The sequence below is a fragment of the Oncorhynchus nerka genome, linkage group LG9b (assembly GCF_034236695.1).
Source record: "Oncorhynchus nerka isolate Pitt River linkage group LG9b, Oner_Uvic_2.0, whole genome shotgun sequence".
Classification (NCBI taxonomy): domain Eukaryota; kingdom Metazoa; phylum Chordata; class Actinopteri; order Salmoniformes; family Salmonidae; genus Oncorhynchus; species Oncorhynchus nerka.
The window spans coordinates 1,485,091-1,505,400 of NC_088424.1; the positions used below are offsets into that span (position 1 = coordinate 1,485,091).

A 20,310-nucleotide genomic window follows, 5' to 3' on the forward strand; every position below is an offset into this window, starting at 1 on the left:
TGATTAGTGTAGTGTCAACAACGCAGCCAATGCCAACTAGCCTACTTAGTCAACAACGCAGCCTCTGCCAGCTAGCCTACTTCAGCAGTACTGTATCATTTTAATCATTTTAGTCAATAAGATTCTTGCTACGTAAGCTTAACTCTCTGAACACTCGTGACGTGTAGTCCACTTGTCATTCCAATCTCCTTTGCATTAGCGTAGCCTCTTGTGTAGCCTGTCAACTATGTGTCTGTCTATCCCTGTTCTCTCCTCTCTGCACAGACCATACAAACGCTCCACACCGCGTGGCCGCGGCCACCTAATCTGGTGGTCCCAGCGCACGACCCACGTGGAGTTCCAGGTCTCCGGTAGCCTCTGGAACTGCCGATCTGCGGCCAACAAGGCAGAGTTCATCTCCGCCTATGTCTCCCTCCAGTCCCTCGACTTCTTGGCACTGACGGAAACATGGATCACCACAGACAACACTGCTACTCCTACTGCTCTCTCTTCGTCTGCCCACGTGTTCTCGCACACCCGAGAGCTTCTGGTCAGCGGGGTGGTGGCACCGGGATCCTCATCTCTCCCAAGTGGTCATTCTCTCTTTCTCCCCTTACCCATCTGTCTATCGCCTCCTTTGAATTCCATGCTGTCACAGTTACCAGCCCTTTCAAGCTTAACATCCTTATCATTTATCGCCCTCCAGGTTCCCTCGGAGAGTTCATCAATGAGCTTGATGCCTTGATAAGCTCCTTTCCTGAGGACGGCTCACCTCTCACAGTTCTGGGCGACTTTAACCTCCCCACGCCTACCTTTGACTCATTCCTCTCTGCCTCCTTCTTTCCACTCCTCTCCTCTTTTGACCTCACCCTCTCACCTTCCCCCTACTCACAAGGCAGGAAATACGCTCGACCTCATCTTTACTAGATGCTGTTCTTCCACTAACCTCGTTGCAACTCCCCTCCAAGTCTCCGACCACTACCTTGTATCCTTTTCCCTCTCGCTCTCATCCAACACTTCCCACACTGCCCCTACTCGGATGGTATCGCGCCGTCCCAACCTTCGCTCTCTCCCCCGCTACTCTCTCCTCTTCCATCCTATCATCTCTTCCCTCTGCTCAAACCTTCTCCAACCTATCTCCTGATTCTGCCTCCTCAACCCTCCTCTCCTCCCTTTCTGCATCCTTTGACTCTCTATGTCCCCTATCCTCCAGGCCGGCTCGGTCTTCCCCTCCCGCTCCGTGGCTCGACGACTCATTGCGAGCTCACAGAACAGGGCTCCGGGCAGCCGAGCGGAAATGGAGGAAAATCGCCTCCCTGCGGACCTGACATCCTTTCACTCCCTCCTCTCTACATTTTCCTCTTTCTCTCTGCTGCTAAAGCCACTTTCTACCACTCTAAATTCCAAGCATCTGCCTCTAACCCTAGGAAGCTCTTTGCAACCTTCTCCTCCCTCCTGAATCCTCCTCCCCTCCCCCCTCCTCCCCTCTCTGCAGATGACTTCGTCAACCATTTTGAAAAGAAGGTCGACGACATCCGATCCTCGTTTGCTAAGTCAAACGACACCGCTGGTTCTGCTCACACTGCCCTACCCTGTGCTCTGACCTCTTTCTCCCCTCTCTCTCCAGATGAAATCTCGCGTCTTGTGACGGCCGGCCGCCCTACAACCTGCCCGCTTGACCCTATCCCCTCCTCTCTTCTCCAGACCATTTCCGGAGACCTCCTCCCCTACCTCACCTCGCTCATCAACTCATCCCTGACCGCTGGCTACGTCCCTTCCGTCTTCAAGAGAGCGAGAGTTGCACCCCTTCTGAAAAAACCTACACTCGATCCCTCCGATGTCAACAACTACAGACCAGTATCCCTTCTTTCTTTTCTCTCCAAAACTCTTGAACGTGCCGTCCTTGGCCAGCTCTCCCGCTATCTCTCTCAGAATGACCTTCTTGATCCAAATCAGTCAGGTTTCAAGACTAGTCATTCAACTGAGACTGCTCTTCTCTGTATCACGGAGCGCTCCGCACTGCTAAAGCTAACTCTCTCTCCTCTGCTCTCATCCTTCTAGACCTATCGGCTGCCTTCGATACTGTGAACCATCAGATCCTCCTCTCCACCCTCTCCGAGTTGGGCATCTCCGGCGCGGCCCACGCTGGATTGCGTCCTACCTGACAGGTCGCTCCTACCAGGTGGCGTGGCGAGAATCCGTCTCCACACCACGTGCTCTCACCACTGGTGTCCCCCAGGGCTCTGTTCTAGGCCCTCTCCTATTCTCGCTATACACCAAGTCACTTGGCTCTGTCATAACCTCACATGGTCTCTCCTATCATTGCTATGCAGACGACACACAATTAATCTTCTCCTTTCCCCCTTCTGATGACCAGGTGGCGAATCGCATCTCTGCATGTCTGGCAGACATATCCGTGTGGATGACGGATCACCACCTCAAGCTGAACCTCGGCAAGACGGAACTGCTCTTCCTCCCGGGAAGGACTGCCCGTTCCATGATCTCGCCATCACGGTTGACAACTCCATTGTGTCCTCCTCCCAGAGCGCTAAGAACCTTGGCGTGATCCTGGACAACACCCTGTCGTTCTCAACTAACATCAAGGCGGTGGCCCGTTCCTGTAGGTTCATGCTCTACAACATCCGCAGAGTACGACCCTGCCTCACACAGGAAGCGGCGCAGGTCCTAATCCAGGCACTTGTCATCTCCCGTCTGGATTACTGCAACTCGCTGTTGGCTGGGCTCCCTGCCTGTGCCATTAAACCCCTACAACTCATCCAGAACGCCGCAGCCCGTCTGGTGTTCAACCTTCCCAAGTTCTCTCACGTCACCCCGCTCCTCCGCTCCCTCCACTGGCTTCCAGTTGAAGCTCGCATCCGCTACAAGACCATGGTGCTTGCCTACGGAGCTGTGAGGGGAACGGCACCTCAGTACCTCCAGGCTCTGATCAGGCCCTACACCCAAACAAGGGCACTGCGTTCATCCACCTCTGGCCTGCTCGCCTCCCTACCACTGAGGAAGTACAGTTCCCGCTCAGCCCAGTCAAAACTGTTCGCTGCTCTGGCCCCCCAATGGTGGAACAAACTCCCTCACGACGCCAGGACAGCGGAGTCAATCACCACCTTCCGGAGACACCTGAAACCCCACCTCTTTAAGGAATACCTAGGATAGGATAAAGTAATCCCTCTCACCCCCCCCCCTGAAAAGATTTAGATGCACTACTGTTCCACTGGAGGTCATAAGGTGAATGCACCAATTTGTAAGTCGCTCTGGATAAGAGCGTCTGCTAAATGACTTAAATGTAAAATGTAAATGTAAATGGAGTGCGGTGTCAAAAAAGAGCATCTCTATATTACAGACAGACCTCTCACCATCTTTACAACCATTGAATCTAAATGTTGACCATGACAGTTCACAATCTAAGGTAACGCCAAGTAATTTAGTCTCAACTTGTTCAACAGCCACACCCTTCATTACCAGATTCAGCTGAGATCTAGAACTTAGGGAATGATTTGTACCAAAAACAATGCTCTTGGTTTTAGAGATGTTCAGAACCAGTTTATTACTGGCCATCCATTCCAAAACAGACTGCCACTCATTGCTAAGGGTTTCAGTTGACTTCATAATCTGTGGTTGCTGATTAGTATATGGTTGAATCAGCATACATGGACACACATGCTGTTTAATGCCAGTGGCAAGTCAATGGTAAAAATAAAAAACCAGAGTAGAGGGCCTAGAGAGCTGCCCTGCGGAAAAGCACACTTTACATGTTTTACATTAGAGAAGCTTCCATTAAAAGAAGACCCTCAGTTCTATTAGATAGATACCTCTGAATCCACAATATGGCTTGAAAAGCCATAACATCAGTTCTCAACAGGTTATGGTCAATAATATCAAATGCTGAACTAAAATCTAACAGCACAGTTCAATCTTCTTATCAATTTCCTATTAACAGTCATTTGTGTCAGTGCAGTACATGTCGAGTGCCCTTCTCTATAATCACGCTGAAAGTCTTGATTTGTTTACAGAGAAATAGCATTGTATTTGGTCATTGTTTTTTCTAACAGTTTGGTAAGAGCTGGCAGCAAGCTGATAGGTATGTTGTTAGAAACAGTAAAGGCCCCTTTACCACTCATGTGTAGCGGAATTGTCACGCCCTGGTCTAAGTATTTTGTGTTTATCTTTATGTATTGGGTCAGGCCAGGGTGTGGCATGGAGTTTTTGTATTGTGGTGTGTTTTGTCTGGGGGTTTTGGCGTGTATGTTAGTGGGATTGTAGCTTAGTAGGGTTTTCTAGGTAAGTCTATGGCTGTCTGGAGTGGTTCTCAATCAGAGGCAGGTGGTTATCGTTGTCTCTGATTGGGAACCATATTTAGGCAGCCATATTCTTTGGTTGTATTGTGGGTGATTGTCCTGTGTGTCTTGATGTCCTTGTTAGAGGTTAGTAGACACTTGTATAGGCTGTTTTCGGTTTTCGTTTATTGTTTTGTAGTGTTAGTGTTTTGTCGTGTGTTACGTTTGTTTATTAAAGATGAATCGCAATAGACACGCTGCAGTTTGGTCCGACTCTCCTTCACCATTAGAAAGCCGTTACAGAATCACCCACCACCAAAGGACCAAGCAGCGTGTCGACAGGCAGGAGCAGCTGCAGTGGGAGAGGCTGCACCACCTGGAGAAATGGACATGGGAGGAGGAACTGGACGGTAAAGGACCCTGGGATCAGCCTGGAGATTATTGTCGACCCAAAGCCGAGCTGGAGGCAGCTAAAGCGGAGAGGCGCTGGTATGAGGAGGCAGCACGGCGACGTGGATGGAAGCCCGGGAATCAGCCCCAAAAAATTATTGGGGGGGCTTACAGGGAGTATGGCTACGCCAGGTAGGAGACCTGCGCAAACTCCCTGTGCTTACCGGGGGGCTAGAGAGACCGGGCAGGCACCGTGTTATGCAGTGGTGCGCACGGTGTCCCCAGTGCGGGTGCATAGCCCGGTGCGGTATATTCCAGCTCCACGTATCGGCCGGGCTAGATTGAGCGTCGAGCCAAATGCCATGAAGCCGGCTCTACGCATCTGGTCCCCAGTGCGTCTCCTTGGGCCGGTGTACATGGCACCAGCCTTGCGCTCAGTGTCTCCGGTTCGCCTACATAGTCCAGTGCGGGCTATTCCACCTCGCCGCACTGGCAGGGCAACCGAGAGTTTTCAACCAGGTAAGGTTGGGCAGGGTCGGTGTTCAAGAGCTCCAGTGCGCCTGCACGGTCCGGTCTATCCCGTACCACCTCCACACCCCAGTCCTCCGGTAGCAGCTCCCCGCACCAGGCTTCCTGTGCGTGTCCTCGGTTCATTACCACCAGTGCCAGCACCACGCCTTCAGTGCGCCTCGCCTGTTCAGCGCAGCCAGAGCCTGTCTCCTCTCCTGCGCTGCCGGAGTCTCCCGCCTGTTTAGCGCAGCCAGAGCCTGTCTCCTCTCCTGCGCTGCCGGAGCCTCCCGCCTGTTCAGCGCAGCCAGAGCCTGTCTCCTCTCCTGCGCTGCCGGAGTCTCCCGCCTGTTTAGCTCTGTCGGAGCCTTTCTCCTCTCCTGCGCTGCTGGAGCCTCCCGCCTGTTCAGTGCAGCCAGAGCCTGTCTCCTCTCCTGCGCTGTCGGAGTCTCCAGTCTGCCCAGCGCCGCCAGTGCTCCCAGTCTGCCCAGCGCCGCCAGTCTGCCCAGCGCCGCCAGTCTGCCCAGCGCCGCCAGTGCTCCCAGTCTGCCCAGCGCCGCCAGTCTGCCAGACTCTTCCAGATCTGCCAGTCAACCAGACTCTTCCAGATCTGCCAGACTCTTCCAGATCTGCCAGACTCTTCCAGATCTGCCAGACTCTTCCAGACTCTGCCAGACTCTGCCAGACTCTGCCAGACTCTGCCAGACTCTTCCAGACTCTGCCAGACTCTTCCAGATCTGCCAGACTCTTCCAGATCTGCCAGACTCTTCCAGATCTGCCAGTCGGCCAGACTCTTCCAGTCGGCCAGACTCTTCCAGATCTGCCAGACTCTTCCAGATCTGCCAGTCGGCCAGACTCTTCCAGATCTGCCAGACTCTTCCAGATCTGCCAGTCGGCCAGACTCTTCCAGATCTGCCAGTCGGCCAGACTCTTCCAGATCTGCCAGTCGGCCAGACTCTTCCAGATCTGCCAGTCGGCCAGACTCTTCCAGATCTGCCAGTCGGCCAGACTCTTCCAGATCTGCCAGTCGACTCTTCCAGACTCTTCCAGATCTGCCAGTCGGCCAGACTCTTCCAGATCTGCCAGTCGGCCAGACTCTTCCAGATCTGCCAGTCGGCCAGACTCTTCCAGATCTGCCAGTCGGCCAGACTCTTCCAGATCAGACTCTTCCAGATCTGCCAGTCGGCCAGACTCTTCCAGATCTGCCAGTCGGCCAGACTCTTCCAGATCTGCCAGTCGGCCAGACTCTTCCAGATCTGCCAGTCGGCCAGACTCTTCCAGATCTGCCAGTCGGCCAGACTCTTCCAGATCTGCCAGTCGGCCAGACTCTTCCAGATCTGCCAGTCGGCCAGACTCTTCCAGATCTGCCAGTCGGCCAGACTCTTCCAGATCTGCCAGTCGGCCAGACTCTTCCAGATCTGCCAGTCGGCCAGACTCTTCCAGATCTGCCAGTCGGCCAGACTCTTCCAGATCTGCCAGTCGGCCAGACTCTTCCAGATCTGCCAGTCGGCCAGACTTCTTCCAGATCTGCCAGTCGGCCAGACTCTTCCAGATCTGCCAGTCGGCCAGACTCTTCCAGATCTGCCAGTCGGCCAGACTCTTCCAGATCTGCCAGTCGGCCAGACTCTTCCAGATCTGCCAGTCGGCCAGACTCTTCCAGATCTGCCAGTCGGCCAGACTCTTCCAGATCTGCCAGTCGGCCAGACTCTTCCAGATCTGCCAGTCGGCCAGACTCTTCCAGATCTGCCAGTCGGCCAGACTCTTCCAGATCTGCCAGTCGGCCAGGATCCTCCAGAGGTGCCAGTCGGCCAGGATCTGCCAGTCAGCCAGGATCTGCCAGTCAGCCAGGATCTGCTGAGACCACCAGCCAGCCAGGATCTGGTAGATCTATCTACCTGCCTGAGCTTCCTCTCACTCCCGAGCTTCCTCTCACTCCCGAGCTTCCTCTCACTCCCGAGCTTCCTCTCACTCCCGAGCTTCCTCTCACTCCCGAGCTTCCTCTCACTCCCGAGCTTTCTCTCACTCCCGAGCTTTCTCTCACTCCCGAGCTTTCTCTCACTCCCGAGCTTTCTCTCACTCCCGAGCTTTCTCTCACTCCCGTTCTGCCTCAGTCCCGAGCTGTCCTTCAGTCCCGATCTGCTCCTCAGTCCAGTGGGGTTCTGGGTGAGGACTACTAGGCCATGGTCGGCGGCGAGGGTGGACTATCCAGGGACGCGAGGAGAGGGGACTAAGACATTTATTGAGTGGGGTCCACGTCCCGCGCCGGAACCGCCACCATGGACAGACGCCCACCCGGACCCTCCCTATTGTGTTGAGGTGCGTTCGGGAGTCCGCACCTTAGGGAGGGGGGGTTCTGTCACGCCCTGGTCTAAGTATTTTGTGTTTATCTTTATGTATTGGGTCAGGCCAGGGTGTGGCATGGAGTTTTTGTATTGTGGTGTGTTTTGTCTGGGGGTTTTGGTGTGTATGTTAGTGGGATTGTAGCTTAGTAGGGTTTTCTAGGTAAGTCTATGGCTGTCTGGAGTGGTTCTCAATCAGAGGCAGGTGGTTATCGTTGTCTCTGATTGGGAACCATATTTAGGCAGCCATATTCTTTGGTTGTATTGTGGGTGATTGTCCTGTGTGTCTTGATGTCCTTGTTAGAGGTTAGTAGACACTTGTATAGGCTGTTTTCGGTTTTCGTTTTGTTTATTGTTTTGTAGTGTTAGTGTTTTGTCGTGTGTTACGTTTGTTCATTAAAGATGAATCGCAATAGACACGCTGCAGTTTGGTCCGACTCTCCTTCACCATTAGAAAGCCGTTACAGGAATGACTCTGGCTTCTCAAGCCTGAGGACAAAAGACTTTCCTCTAAAGATATGACAGATTGGAATGGCTCTAGAGTCGGCTACCATCCTCAGCAGCTTTCCATGTAAATTGTCAATGCCAGGAGGTTTATCATTATTGATCGATTACAAAAATCCACCTCTTCCATACTAACTTTCAATGCATTTCTTACATTATGATTTTCTATGCTTGAGTACAATGGCTCAGTTTGTTGGCATGTCCTGCCTCAGTTCGCCCACTTTGCCAATGAAGTAATCATAAATAGTTGCCAACGTCAAATGGTTGTGATGAATAAGCATCGGATTCAATGAAAGAGTTGAATGTTTTTCTGCCCATAATTTCATTTAAAGTACTCCAACATTTTCCATCATTCTTTATATCATTGATCTTGGCTTCATAATAGTTACTTCTTATTTTTGAGTTTAGTCACAATTTCTCCATTTGCAGTCAGTAAGCCAGTCAGATGTGCAGCCAGCCTTATTAGCCACTCCTTTTGACCCATCTCTTTCAACCATATAGTTTTTCCACTCCTCATCAGTCCATGGAGAATTAACAGTTCTAACAGTCAGTTTCTTAACAGTTCTAACAGTCAGTTTCTTAACAGGTACATGTTTATCAATAATTGGAAAGAACCATTTTAAAAAATGAATCAAGTGCAGCGTCTGGATGCTCCTTATAAATCACATCAGACCAACAAATATTTGTATCATCATCCACATAACACGAAACCCAAACCGGCTGCACATGTGCGCCATCTTGCGCTATCGTGCAAAAATGTATTTTGTCCCCCTACGCCAAACGTGATCACGACACGCAGGTTAAAATATCAAAACTCTGAAACAATTACATTAAATTTGGGGACAGGTCGAAAAGCATTAAACATGTATGGGAATTTAGCTAGTTAGCTTGCATTTGCTAGCTAATTTGTCCTTATTTAGCTAGCTTGCTGTTGCTAGCTAATTTGTCCTGGGATATAAACATTGAGTTGTTGTTTTTCCTGAAATGCACAAGGTATTCTACTCCAACAATTAATCCACACATAAAACGGCCAACTTTTTCATTTTAGAAATTATATGGTGATTGGCATCTACACTTACCATGACAACCGGCAAAACATTGTTTCAATCACCCACGTGGGTATAACCAGTGAGGAGATCGCACGTGGGTACCTGCTTCTATAAACAAATTAGGAAATGGGAGAGGCAAGACATTTATCTCCCTCACAAACTTCAAACATCTGCTATCTGAGCAGCTAACCGATCGCTGCATCTGTACATAGTCTATCGGTAAATAGCCCACCCAATTTTACCTACCTCATCCCCATACTGTTTATATTTATTTACTTTTCTGCTTTTTTGCACACCAATATCTCTACCTGTACATGACCATCTGATCATTTATCACTCCAGTGTTAATCTGCAAAATTGTAATTATTCGCCTACCTCCTCATGCCTTTTGCACACATTGTATATAGACTCCTCTTTTTTTTCTACTGTGTTATTGACTTGTTAATGGTTTACTCCATGTGTAACTCTGTGTTGTCTGTTCACACTGCTATGCTTTATCTTGGCCAGGTCGCAGTTGCAAATGAGAACTTGTTCTCAACTAGCCTACCTGGTTAAATAAAGGTGAAATAAAAATAAAATAAAAAAAATTCAGCATGATCATCATCAGAAATAGAAAGGAGTTCTATTTTAGCCCTTGGCATCGCTGACACTCGTTGGTGCGCGTGAGCTGTGTGGGTGCAATAATTCAATAACATGATTTCTAAATGTATTTTGCATTGCTCGTCCGGTCTGGTCAGCATGTAAGAGTCACAGCAAAATATTTTCTATGATCTCATACAGCTTTTGGAACTTTGACTTTCACCACAAAGAGAATGATACGGATATCCTTAATTAAGCATTTCTGTGTAGTACAGATTAGGGACCCTTCTGGTTACCGTAATTCCTCTATTTCACATGTGAAGCACCTCCCTGACATGAGATGGGGAGGGGGCAAGGGCCCTTTACAAAATACAAACAAAAACAATTCCACATTTCTTATCCCCAAGTGACCCATGATGCTACCTACACATACTCTATATACCGTCGCTGACCATGAATCGTCCCCTCTTACCTCTATGCTGGTGCTAAGGCTTGGCAGAGTGTCTGAGGTCACCGTTGTGCTTTGGAGGCTAGAGAAATCCCACAGGTTGACCGGCAGCATGGGCTCCGAAGTCTTCGGGGACTCCACACATTTCTGATTATCCAATAAGGTCACTTCGTAAAATTCCTGGATATCTGCAGCAAGACAGGAGAGACAGTTTAGTTACATTTATTTAGTTTGCTCATTTGGACAGAAAAAAAGAGCATTCAAAACAAAGTTGTTTTTAAAACATATTAGAAGAAAAGGACAAATGTGTGATGTGTTTATGCTGGCATTCATTACTCCCTGTTAGTCTGTGTTGTACTATTACTTTCCTCTGGTGTTATTCTGCATCAACCTTTTGGCTCATTACAACTCACAACAGCCACGTCTTCAGTAATATAGCAACTCAACGAGAGAGAACAAGGATCCGAGTTGGCTGGGGTCAGCAGGCAGTTTAAAATTATGATCTCCAGGAACATCAGTCAGGAATCCTGCCATAGCTGTAGGCATATTCAGACTGACATTCTGAGGAAAGGAACTGACATGATTACCCGTCCTAAACTGGAGTTGATTACCAGTGTTGTTGTATGTTATAAATAGTTACGTAAACTGGAATGATCCACCAAAGATAGACAAGGTAGCTGCAGTGAGCTTGGAAGGGGAGGGGCTGTAAAGGACATGGACAGCTGTTACAACTTTCATCGGGTTACACTCGAGCATGGCACAGAGGTCAGTTGCTTATTCTTGTCTGAGCAACAACTGAACTTAGCAAGAGACACAACCCTGCGTAAAATTCTCTGTGTGCCTTCCATGACAAACATTTAGGAAGCGTTATACAAATCTCGTGTAGCCGGCAGTCAAATTCCACATGACCGTTTAGTCACCGTAATTAGGCTTCTCCAAGCTCTGATGCTGCTGCTGGTCATTACTAGCATACCAAACTCAATAATAAAAGAATTGCATGCATAATTTCATTTGCAGTCACTTTTGATAATGGTGTTTCCGCTAATGGAAGATTCATGCTTATAGCCTACTATAGCCTACTACCAAATCAAATCAAATTTTATTTGTCACATACACATGGTTAGCAGATGTTAATGCGAGTGTAGCGAAATGCTTGTGCTTCTAGTTCCGACAATGCAGTAATAACCAACAAGTAATCTAGCTAACAATTCCAAAACTACTACCTTATAGACACAAGTGTAAGGGGATAAAGAATATGTACATAAAGATATATGAATGAGTGATGGTACAGAGCAGCATAGGCAAGTTACAGTAGATGGTATTGAGTACAGTATATACATATGAGATGAGTATGTAAACAAAGTGGCATAGTTAAGTGGCTAGTGTGACGACCCTCCCACTCTGTCTGCCGTATTCTGTCTTTGTTCTTGTTTCCTTATTAGGATGCCGGTGGGCGGAGTTGAGAGGGTCGTCAGCTACATGGGAAACACCTGGGCCAGGTGTCTCCCAGGATAAATGGACCTCTTCCACATTCATGGTGGAGACTCTCTCCATGCAGACACCTTTGTAGATTGTGTTGTGGTTCTTGGTGGCCTTTTGTTTGTTTGCGGTGTCACCTTTCAACACCCTGCATTCTTACATTCATGCATGCAAAACACTCACTTACACTACTGATTACACACACCATTGTATATTTTCCTTAGTTGCTTTAGTTAATAAATATATATTTTGTTACTCCTTATCTCCACGTTGTCTCCCTTTGTTACGGGCTTTGAGCCGGTTCGTGACACTAGTGATACATGTATTACATAAAGATGCAGTAGATGATATAGAGTACAGTATATACGTATACATATGAGATGAATAATGTAGGGTATGTAAACATATTAGGTAGCATTGTTTAAAGTGGCTAGTGATATATTTTACATAATTTCCCATTATTAAAGTGGCTGGAGTTGAGTCAGTGTGTTGGCAGCAGCCACTCAATTGTTAGTGGTGGCTGTTTAACAGTCTGATGGCCTTGAGATAGAAGCTGTTTTTCAGTCTCTCGGTCCCAGCTTTGATGCACCTGTACTGACCTCGCCTTCTGGATGATAGCGGGGTGAACAGGCAGTGGCTCGGGTGGTTGTTGTCCTTGATGATCTTTATGGCCTTCCTGTGACATCGGGTGGTGTAGGTGTCCTGGAGGGCAGGTAGTTTGCCCCCGGTGATGCGTTGTGCAGACCTCACTACCCTCTGGAGAGCCTTACAGTTGTGGGCGGAGCAGTTGCCGTACCAGGCGGTGATACAGCCCGCCAGGATGCTCTCGATTGTGCATCTGTAGAAGTTTGTGAGTGCTTTTGGTGACAAGCCGAATTTCTTCAGCCTCCTGAGGTTGAAGAGGCGCTGCTGCGCCTTCTTCACGATGCGGTCTGTGTGGGTGGACCAATTCAGTTTGTCTGATGTGTATGCCGAGGAACTTAACTTACTACCCTCTCCACTACTGTTCCATCGATGTGGATAGGGGGGTGTTTCCTCTGCTGTTTCCTGAAGTCGACAATCATCTCCTTAGTTTTGTTGACGTTGAGTGTGAGGTTATTTTCCTGACACCACACTCCGAGGGCCCTCACCTCATCCCTGTAGGCCGTCTCATCGTTGTTGGTAATCAAGCCTACCACTGTTGTGTTGTCCGCAAACCATGTGCACTTATGTGAAATAGCCAAATAGTTTATCAACAATTTAAGCAAAACGCTCTGATCTGTTGCGTCAGCCACATGTAAAAAATGTAATTCTAGTGATTGTATTCATTTGGAATCTATCGCATCCCACAACTGCTCTAGGCAGTTAGGGAATATTTCTCGCACAGAATCGACTTTTGTACTATGGGGGATAGTAGATTGACATTGGCTAGTGCTTTTGATGTTCATTAGGCCTACTAATCTTGTTGGCTGAAGAAAAATGGACAGTTCTTACAATATGCACCTCGGAATTGGATAACAACGCGTGGAGTGGAGTCCCCGATGTGTCAGTCTTAACTTGTTGCCTGTGATAAAGACCAGATCATGTGACAGAGAGCCGTGTGAGTGAGAGACGCTTCAGATTGTGCAGCACGCTCAGGGAGAAGGACACAACGTAGCACTCCGGGTCGCAAAAGGCAAGGATTTTTTAAGGGTGCATTACGGGGATGCCACCGTGAAATTCGAGGCATTATCAAGTGCTTGTCAAATTGTGAATATGAGACTATTGGAGTGTGTACAGCCTGCACAAAAAAATAAAAATCAGAGCGCATGCCTTTCATGTAACTTTTTTCAAAACCTCATTAGTCTCATCATGCAGCCTTACAATGTATTAAAAATCTGAAGTTACATTAATAACTAAATTAAGCAAATAGGAATACCTATCTTTGTTAACCGCACGCAAGTGGAATGTGCGCATTCCCTCAAATCGTTAGGAGAAATGTTATTTTATTCAGCTTTCTTCAATTGTATTCTTCATACTATAAAAATATCAAACAAAGCCACGGAATTTTAAGCAAATCGTGTCAGCCAAATTAAATAGTGTAGCCCACAGCCATTTGGCATAGCCACATCAGGACAACTCAAAGTATGCTTTTCTTCATAGCATGCTTCTTTAGACCTGACACAAAAAAAAAATTGTAGGCTGTGTGTGGAAGCCAGGAGAAGCTAAATGTTTTTGTTAATTAACGGTCAATTACAATGAGACCAACAGTTATTTGCTTGACAATCAACGGCGGACGAAATTGTGACTGCCACAGCCCTAATCTCTTCACAAGAATAAACTGCTTAATTATTGAAGAATGAACTAAACCAAGTCTGTGGAATTGATCTCGAGATCTAGGCTTAACAGTAAGTAGCCTAAATAATTTCAGTTTAGTGTTTATTTTTCATACAATCACTGCAGAAAGCAAAAAAGGCATAGGACTACATTTTAATCAACTTCAGTATCTTTTTTTTTTTGTAACTTTTGTCCCCTTTTCATGATATCCATTTCGTAGTTAGTCTTGTCCCGTCGCTGCAACTCCTGTACGGATGTGGGAGGCATGAAGGTCGAGAGCCATGCGTCCTTCGAAACACAACCATTGCTTAACCTGGAAGTAAGCCGTACTAAATGTCTCCCAGCTGCGACACAGCCTGGGATCGAACCCGGGTCTGCAGTAACGCCTCAAGCACTGTGACGCAGCGCCTTAAACTGTGGTGCAACTCAGGAGAGCCTGATTGAATTTCTTGGCTCAAGTGTTTACTTCCTCACAGAATGTTATCACCAACTTGAAGGAATCTTTCCCTGTAGTACAACCACTTCTTCCAAATGACTTTTAGATAGATATGCAAGTAAATACTGCAGGCATATGTCAACTGACCACACTCAAGTCACGGGCTGCAAAAGAGATGGACTCACATTTTCAGTTAAAGAATCTGGCTAAGAGATTGTATTAGGTCGTTGGTCACCAAACGGTCGATCGCAATTGAATGGTCAAGCTAAGGAATTCCTAGTCAATCACCAAACATATCATGGCAAAAAACAATAAAGCCTTGTGTTCCTATCATCGGTCCTCGTGCTCCTAGACCTTAGTGCTGCTTTTGATACCATCGATCACCACATTATTTTGGAAAGATTGGAAACCCAATTTGGTCTACATGTTCTGGCCTGGTTTAGATCTTATCTGTCGGAAAGATATCAGTTTCTCTCTGAATGGTTTGTCCTCTGAGAAATCAACTGTAAATTTCGGTGTTCCTCAAGGTTCCGTTTTAGGATGACTATTGTTTTCACTATATATTTGACCTCTTGGGGATGTTCACTGCAATGTGGATGACACACTGCTGTACATTTCAATGAAACATGGTGAAGCCCCAAAATTGCCCTCGCTAGAACCCTGTGTTTCAGACATAAGTGGATGGCTGCAAACATTCTACTTTTAAACTCGGACAAAACAGAGATGCTTGTTCTAGGTCCCAAAAAACAAAGAGATCTTCTGTTGAATCTGACAATTAATCTTAATGGTTGTCCAGTCGTCTCAAATAAAACTGAAGGACCTCGGCGTTACTGTGGACACTGATCTCTTTTGACAAACATATCAAGACTGTTTCAAGAACAGCATTTTTCCATCTACGTAACATTGCAAAAATCAGAAACGTTTTATTACTTTTATGGGTTCACCTGTTGGGATTTATAGAGGGTTGCTTCAGAAACACCTCTGCCGAAACAGATGGAAGCTACTGCATAGGCACTGACTGGATGAGGCTCCAGTGGGACATGGGGAAGAGGCAGTTGTTGACAGGGGTGATAAGGATAACGAGGTGAAAGGGGTAAAACTGAGTCAGACTGGAGGGGGGAATTAAATTGTACAGTGGGTAACGGAAAAAAATTGGTTCCGTCATCATTTGCCGCCCTGCGAGTAAGTAAGCCAAATGGAAACTGGGTGCCATGTTCAAGCATTGGGGGAACATACAAAGATCACCTTGACCAAAACTATGGGATTTTTAGTACCTATGTGTCTATGTAATGTCCAACCGCTTGCTAGTTCCAAACAAGGAGTGAATGTCTGGAAAGTGGTACTAACAGCTTGGATGGAAGGTGCCCAGAGTAAACTGCCTGCTCCTCAGTCACAGTTGCTAATATATGTATATTATTAGTAGTATTGGATAGAAAACACTGAAGTTTCTAAAACTGTTTGAATGATGTCTGAGTATAACAGAACTCATATGGCAGGCAAAAACCTGAGAAGAAATCCAAACAGGAAGTGGTAAATCTGAGGTTGGTCCATTTTTCAACACAGCCCCTATTGAAAACACAGTGGGATATTGGTTATGTTGCACTTCCTAAGGCTTCCACTAGATGTCAACCATCCTTAGAAACTTGTTTGAGCATTCTACTGTGAAGTGGGACCGAATGAGAGAGGAATGAGTCAGAGGTCTGCCAGCAGTGACTTTGGATTTGTTTACAAAACATGCTAACAAAAGTAGCTCTTTGGACAAAAATGGATATTATCAAACAAATCAAACATTTAATGTGGAACTGGGATTCCTGGGAGTGAATTCTGATGAAGATCAAAGGTAAGTGAATATTTATAATGCTATTTATGACTAATGTTGACTACCCAATATGGCGGATATCTTTCTGGCTGCTTTGTTGTCTGAAAGCTCTACTCAGATTATTGCATGGTAAAGCTTTTTTGAAATCTTACAGCGGTTACATTAAGGAGAAGTGTATATACATTGGGGATAACAAGTAATTGATAACCTGCAAAATCGGCAGTGTTTCCTACTTACAAAGCGAGGTCTGTAATTTTTTATCATAGGTACACTTCAACTGTGAGATTGTATCTAAATCAAAAATCCAGAATCACATTGTATGATTTTAAAGTAATTAATTTGCATTTTATTGCATGACATAAGTATTTGATACATTAGAAAAGCAGAACTTAATATTTGGTACAGAAACCTGTTTGCAATTACAGAGATCACACGTGTCCTGTAGTTCTTGACCAGGTTTGCACACACTGCAGCAGGGATTTTGGCACACTCCTCCATACAGACCTTCTCCAGATCCTTCAGGTTTTGGGGCTGTCGCTGGGCAATACGGACTTTCAGCTCCCTCCAAAGATGTTCTATTGGGTTCAGGTCTGGAGATTGGCTAGGCCACTCCAGGACCTTGAGATGCTTCTTACGGAGCCACTCCTAAGTTGCCCTGGTTGTGTGTTTCGGGTCGTTGTTATGCTGGAAGACCCAGCCACGACCCATCTTCAATGCTCTTACTGAGGGAAGGAGGTTGTTGGCCAAGATCTCGCGATACATGGCCCCATCCATCCTCCCCTCAATACGGTGCAGTCGTCCTGTCCCCTTTGCAGAAAAGCAACCCCAAAGAATGATGTTTCCACCTCCATGCTTCCCGGTTGAGATGGTGTTCTTGGGGTTGTACTCATCCTTCTTCCTCCAAAACATAGCAAGTGGAGTTTAGAACAAAAAGCTAAATTTTTGTCTCATCAGACCACATGACCTTCTCCCATTCCTCCTCTGGATCATCCAGATGGTCATTGGCAAACTTCAGACGGGCCTGGACATGCGCTGGCTTGAGCAGGGGGACCTTGCGTGCGCTGCAGGATTTTAATCCATGACGGCGTAGTGTGTTACTACTAATGGTTCTTTGAGACTGGTCCCAGCTCTCTTCAGGTCATTGACTAGGTCCTGCCGTGTAGTTCTGGGCTGATCCCTCACCTTCCTCATGATCATTGATACCCCACGAGGTGAGATCTTGCATGGAGCCCCAGACCGAGGGTGATTGACCATCATCTTGAACTTCTTCCATTTTCTAATTCCTAATTCTAATTGCGCCAACAGTTGTTGACTTCTCACCAAGCTGCTTGCCTATTGTCCTGTAGCCCATCCCAGCCTTGTGCAGTTCTACAATTTTATCCCTGATGTCCTTACACAGCTCCCTGGTCTTGGCCATTGTGGAGAGGTTGAAGTCAGTTTGATTGAGTGTGTGGACAGGTGTCTTTTATACAGGTAATGAGTGGAGAACAGGAGGGCTTCTTAAAGAAAAACTAACAGGTCTGTGAAAGCCGGAATTGTTCCTGGTTGGTCGGTGATCAAATACTTATGGCATGCAATAAAATGGTAGGAAAACCTGCAAAATCGGCAGTTTATCAAATACTTGTTCTCCCCACTGTATATTTCTATGTCTAACAATTGTATTTATCGACATTCATGAGTATTTCTGTAAAATGACGTGGCTCTGCAATATCACCGGATGTTTTTGGAACTAGTGAACATAACGCACCAATGTATACAGAAAAGTTTTTTATATAAATATGCACTTTACCGAACAAAACATACATGTATCATGTAACATGAAGTCCTATGAGTGTCATCTGATGAAGATCAAAGGTTAGTGATACATTTTCTCCATTTGTGCTTTTTGTGACTCCTCTCTGACTGGAAAAATGGCTGTGTTTTTCTGTGGCTTGGCTCTGACCTAACAATCGTTTGTGGAGCTTTCGCTGTAAAGCTTATTTGAAATGTGGTGGGATTAACAACAAGATTACATTTCAAATGAATTTGGAGCTCTGCACTTTCACTGGCTGTTGTCATATCAACCCCGTTAACGGGATTGCAGCCCTAAGAATTAAGTAAAATATTTGCCTATGGTACAGTAGGTCTAAATTACAGGCTACTTTGTGATCAAGCTTGACGAGAAAGATTAAGCTACTTCACCTACATGAGTTGATCAAACAAATGCACTAAAAATACTTTTTTTGCTGTCAAACAAGGCCCCTTCATCCACCAGTCACTGCACTACAGCTATCAAGCCAGTGAAAACAAATGCTCATGTGCTGGTCTCGTGCGGCTGGTTTCCCAGGTTCCGGTCTTGTTTTCTGTTCAACCCTCTGGGGACAAGACTATAGTTAAAGACCGACCTTAAAGTACTGCATTGATAGCCAATAAAAATGGGACCATTGTGGAAGATAAAATCTATCTTAGGCAGGAGCTTTTAATAAACACACAGTTACTGCCATTCATATCAAAAGAGGTAAGAATAGCCTAATCATATCTACTTTTGAAGGCTGTACGCCAAAGAAAGTTACATTTTCCGATAAAAAAAAAATTCAAGACTACACCCATTAGGACTCTTGATGTTATGAAGTTGAGCACTTAAGAGACCTAGGAGACAGATTACAGCCTATTAAAGTCACTCGTTGTGCAAGTGGTTCTCAGCTCAACTTACCAAGTTACGCTGTACATTACCATGATGAATGCAAACAGTAAGGCCTTCATAAATGGTTGTGGGACATGACTCACAACAGACCATATGCAGAACAATGTCAACTGCCAAACCAAATTCCAAATTGTACTGATTGTTAAATGCTTATTAAATGCTTATTTTTAAATGCTTATTACCATCACACATTATGGAGGTTGTATGTCTAAATCAGTGGATGTTAACTAGGCTACAAGCCAAACCTAAAGGGAGACCTTTAGTTCAAATTAATGGAAAACACTGGGCACCGAGGCTGCAGTCTTAGTTGACTAGATCTCTGCTTTTGTCTATTCTTGACCCTCTTTCTCCTCTCTGCAATCCACTCTTTCTGTTCTTGGTCTACCCTCTCATCCAGTGAAAGTGCGGTAAATCAGCAGCAGGGGGATTAGGATTTGTGGTAATCACCATGTCAACAGACGGATTACATTTTGTCTGGCCCTCTGCATACATATCTTGGATGGGGGGGGGATTGCAAACTGTGGCACCAATCTATTTTTCATAAGCAACATTCAGAAATGGTGGAGTGTCAGTGTGCATGCATGCGTATGAGGGAAGCTAATGCTGAAATGAAAAGGAATAGCTGTGTGTGTGTGTGTGTGTGTGTGTACACAATGCATTTGGAGTATTCAGACCCCTTGACTTCTCCCACTTTGTTACAATACAGCCTTATTCTAAAATGGATTCAATTGTTATTTTTACGTATTCTACACACAAAAGCCCATAATGACCAAGCAAAAAGTTGACATTAAAAATGAAATACAAAATACAAAAAAACATCACATTTACATAAGTACTCAAACCCTTTACTCAGTACATTGTTGAATCACCTTTTGGCAGTAAAGCCTCAAGTCTTTGCTATTACGCTATAAGCGTGGCACACATTTTGGATACTTTCTCCCATTCTTCTCTGCATATCCTCTCAAGCTCTGTCAGTTGGATGGGGGGATTAGGACAGCTATTTTCAGGTCTCTCCAGAGATGTTCAATCGCGTTCAAGTCCGGGCTATGGTCGAGAATTTCGAGAATTGGAGAACATTTCGAGAATTGGCCCAAAGCAATTCCTGCGATGTCTTGGCTGTGTGCTTAGGGTCAATGTCCTGTAGGAAGATGAACCTTCGCCCCAGTCGGAGGTCCTGAGCACTCTGGGGCAGGTTTTTGTCAAGGATCTCCATACTTTTCTCTGTTTATATTTCCCACAATCCTGACTAGTCTCCCTGCCACTGAAAAACATCCACACATGATGCTGCCACCACACTTCACCGTAGGGATGGTGACCGGTTTCCTCCAGGCGTGATGAGTTCAATCTCGGTTTCATTAAACCAGAGAATCTCGTTTCTCATGGTCTTTCAGCAAACTCCAAGCGGGCTGTCATGTGCCTTTTACATCTGGCCACTGATTGGAGTGCTGTACAGATGGTTGTCCTTCAGGAAGGTTCTCCCATCTCCACAGAGGAACTCTGGAACTCTGTCA

General features: G+C 46.3%; 1 protein-coding gene across 17 annotated transcripts in view; it reads right to left on the reverse strand.

The window, feature by feature from the left end:
- LOC115114090 (discs large homolog 1-like protein) overlaps positions 1-20,310 on the reverse strand; it is a 281,300-nt gene that overhangs the window by 248,395 nt on the left and 12,595 nt on the right. For all 17 annotated transcript variants that reach the window (XR_010461748.1, XR_010461749.1, XM_065013249.1 and 14 more), the window contains exon 3: positions 10,112-10,275. Coding sequence is in view for 15 of the 17 variants with exons in the window: in XM_065013249.1 (XP_064869321.1) it covers positions 10,112-10,275 (164 nt within the window). In the remaining 2 variants the exon portion in view is untranslated. The remainder of the gene's footprint in view (positions 1-10,111; positions 10,276-20,310) is intronic.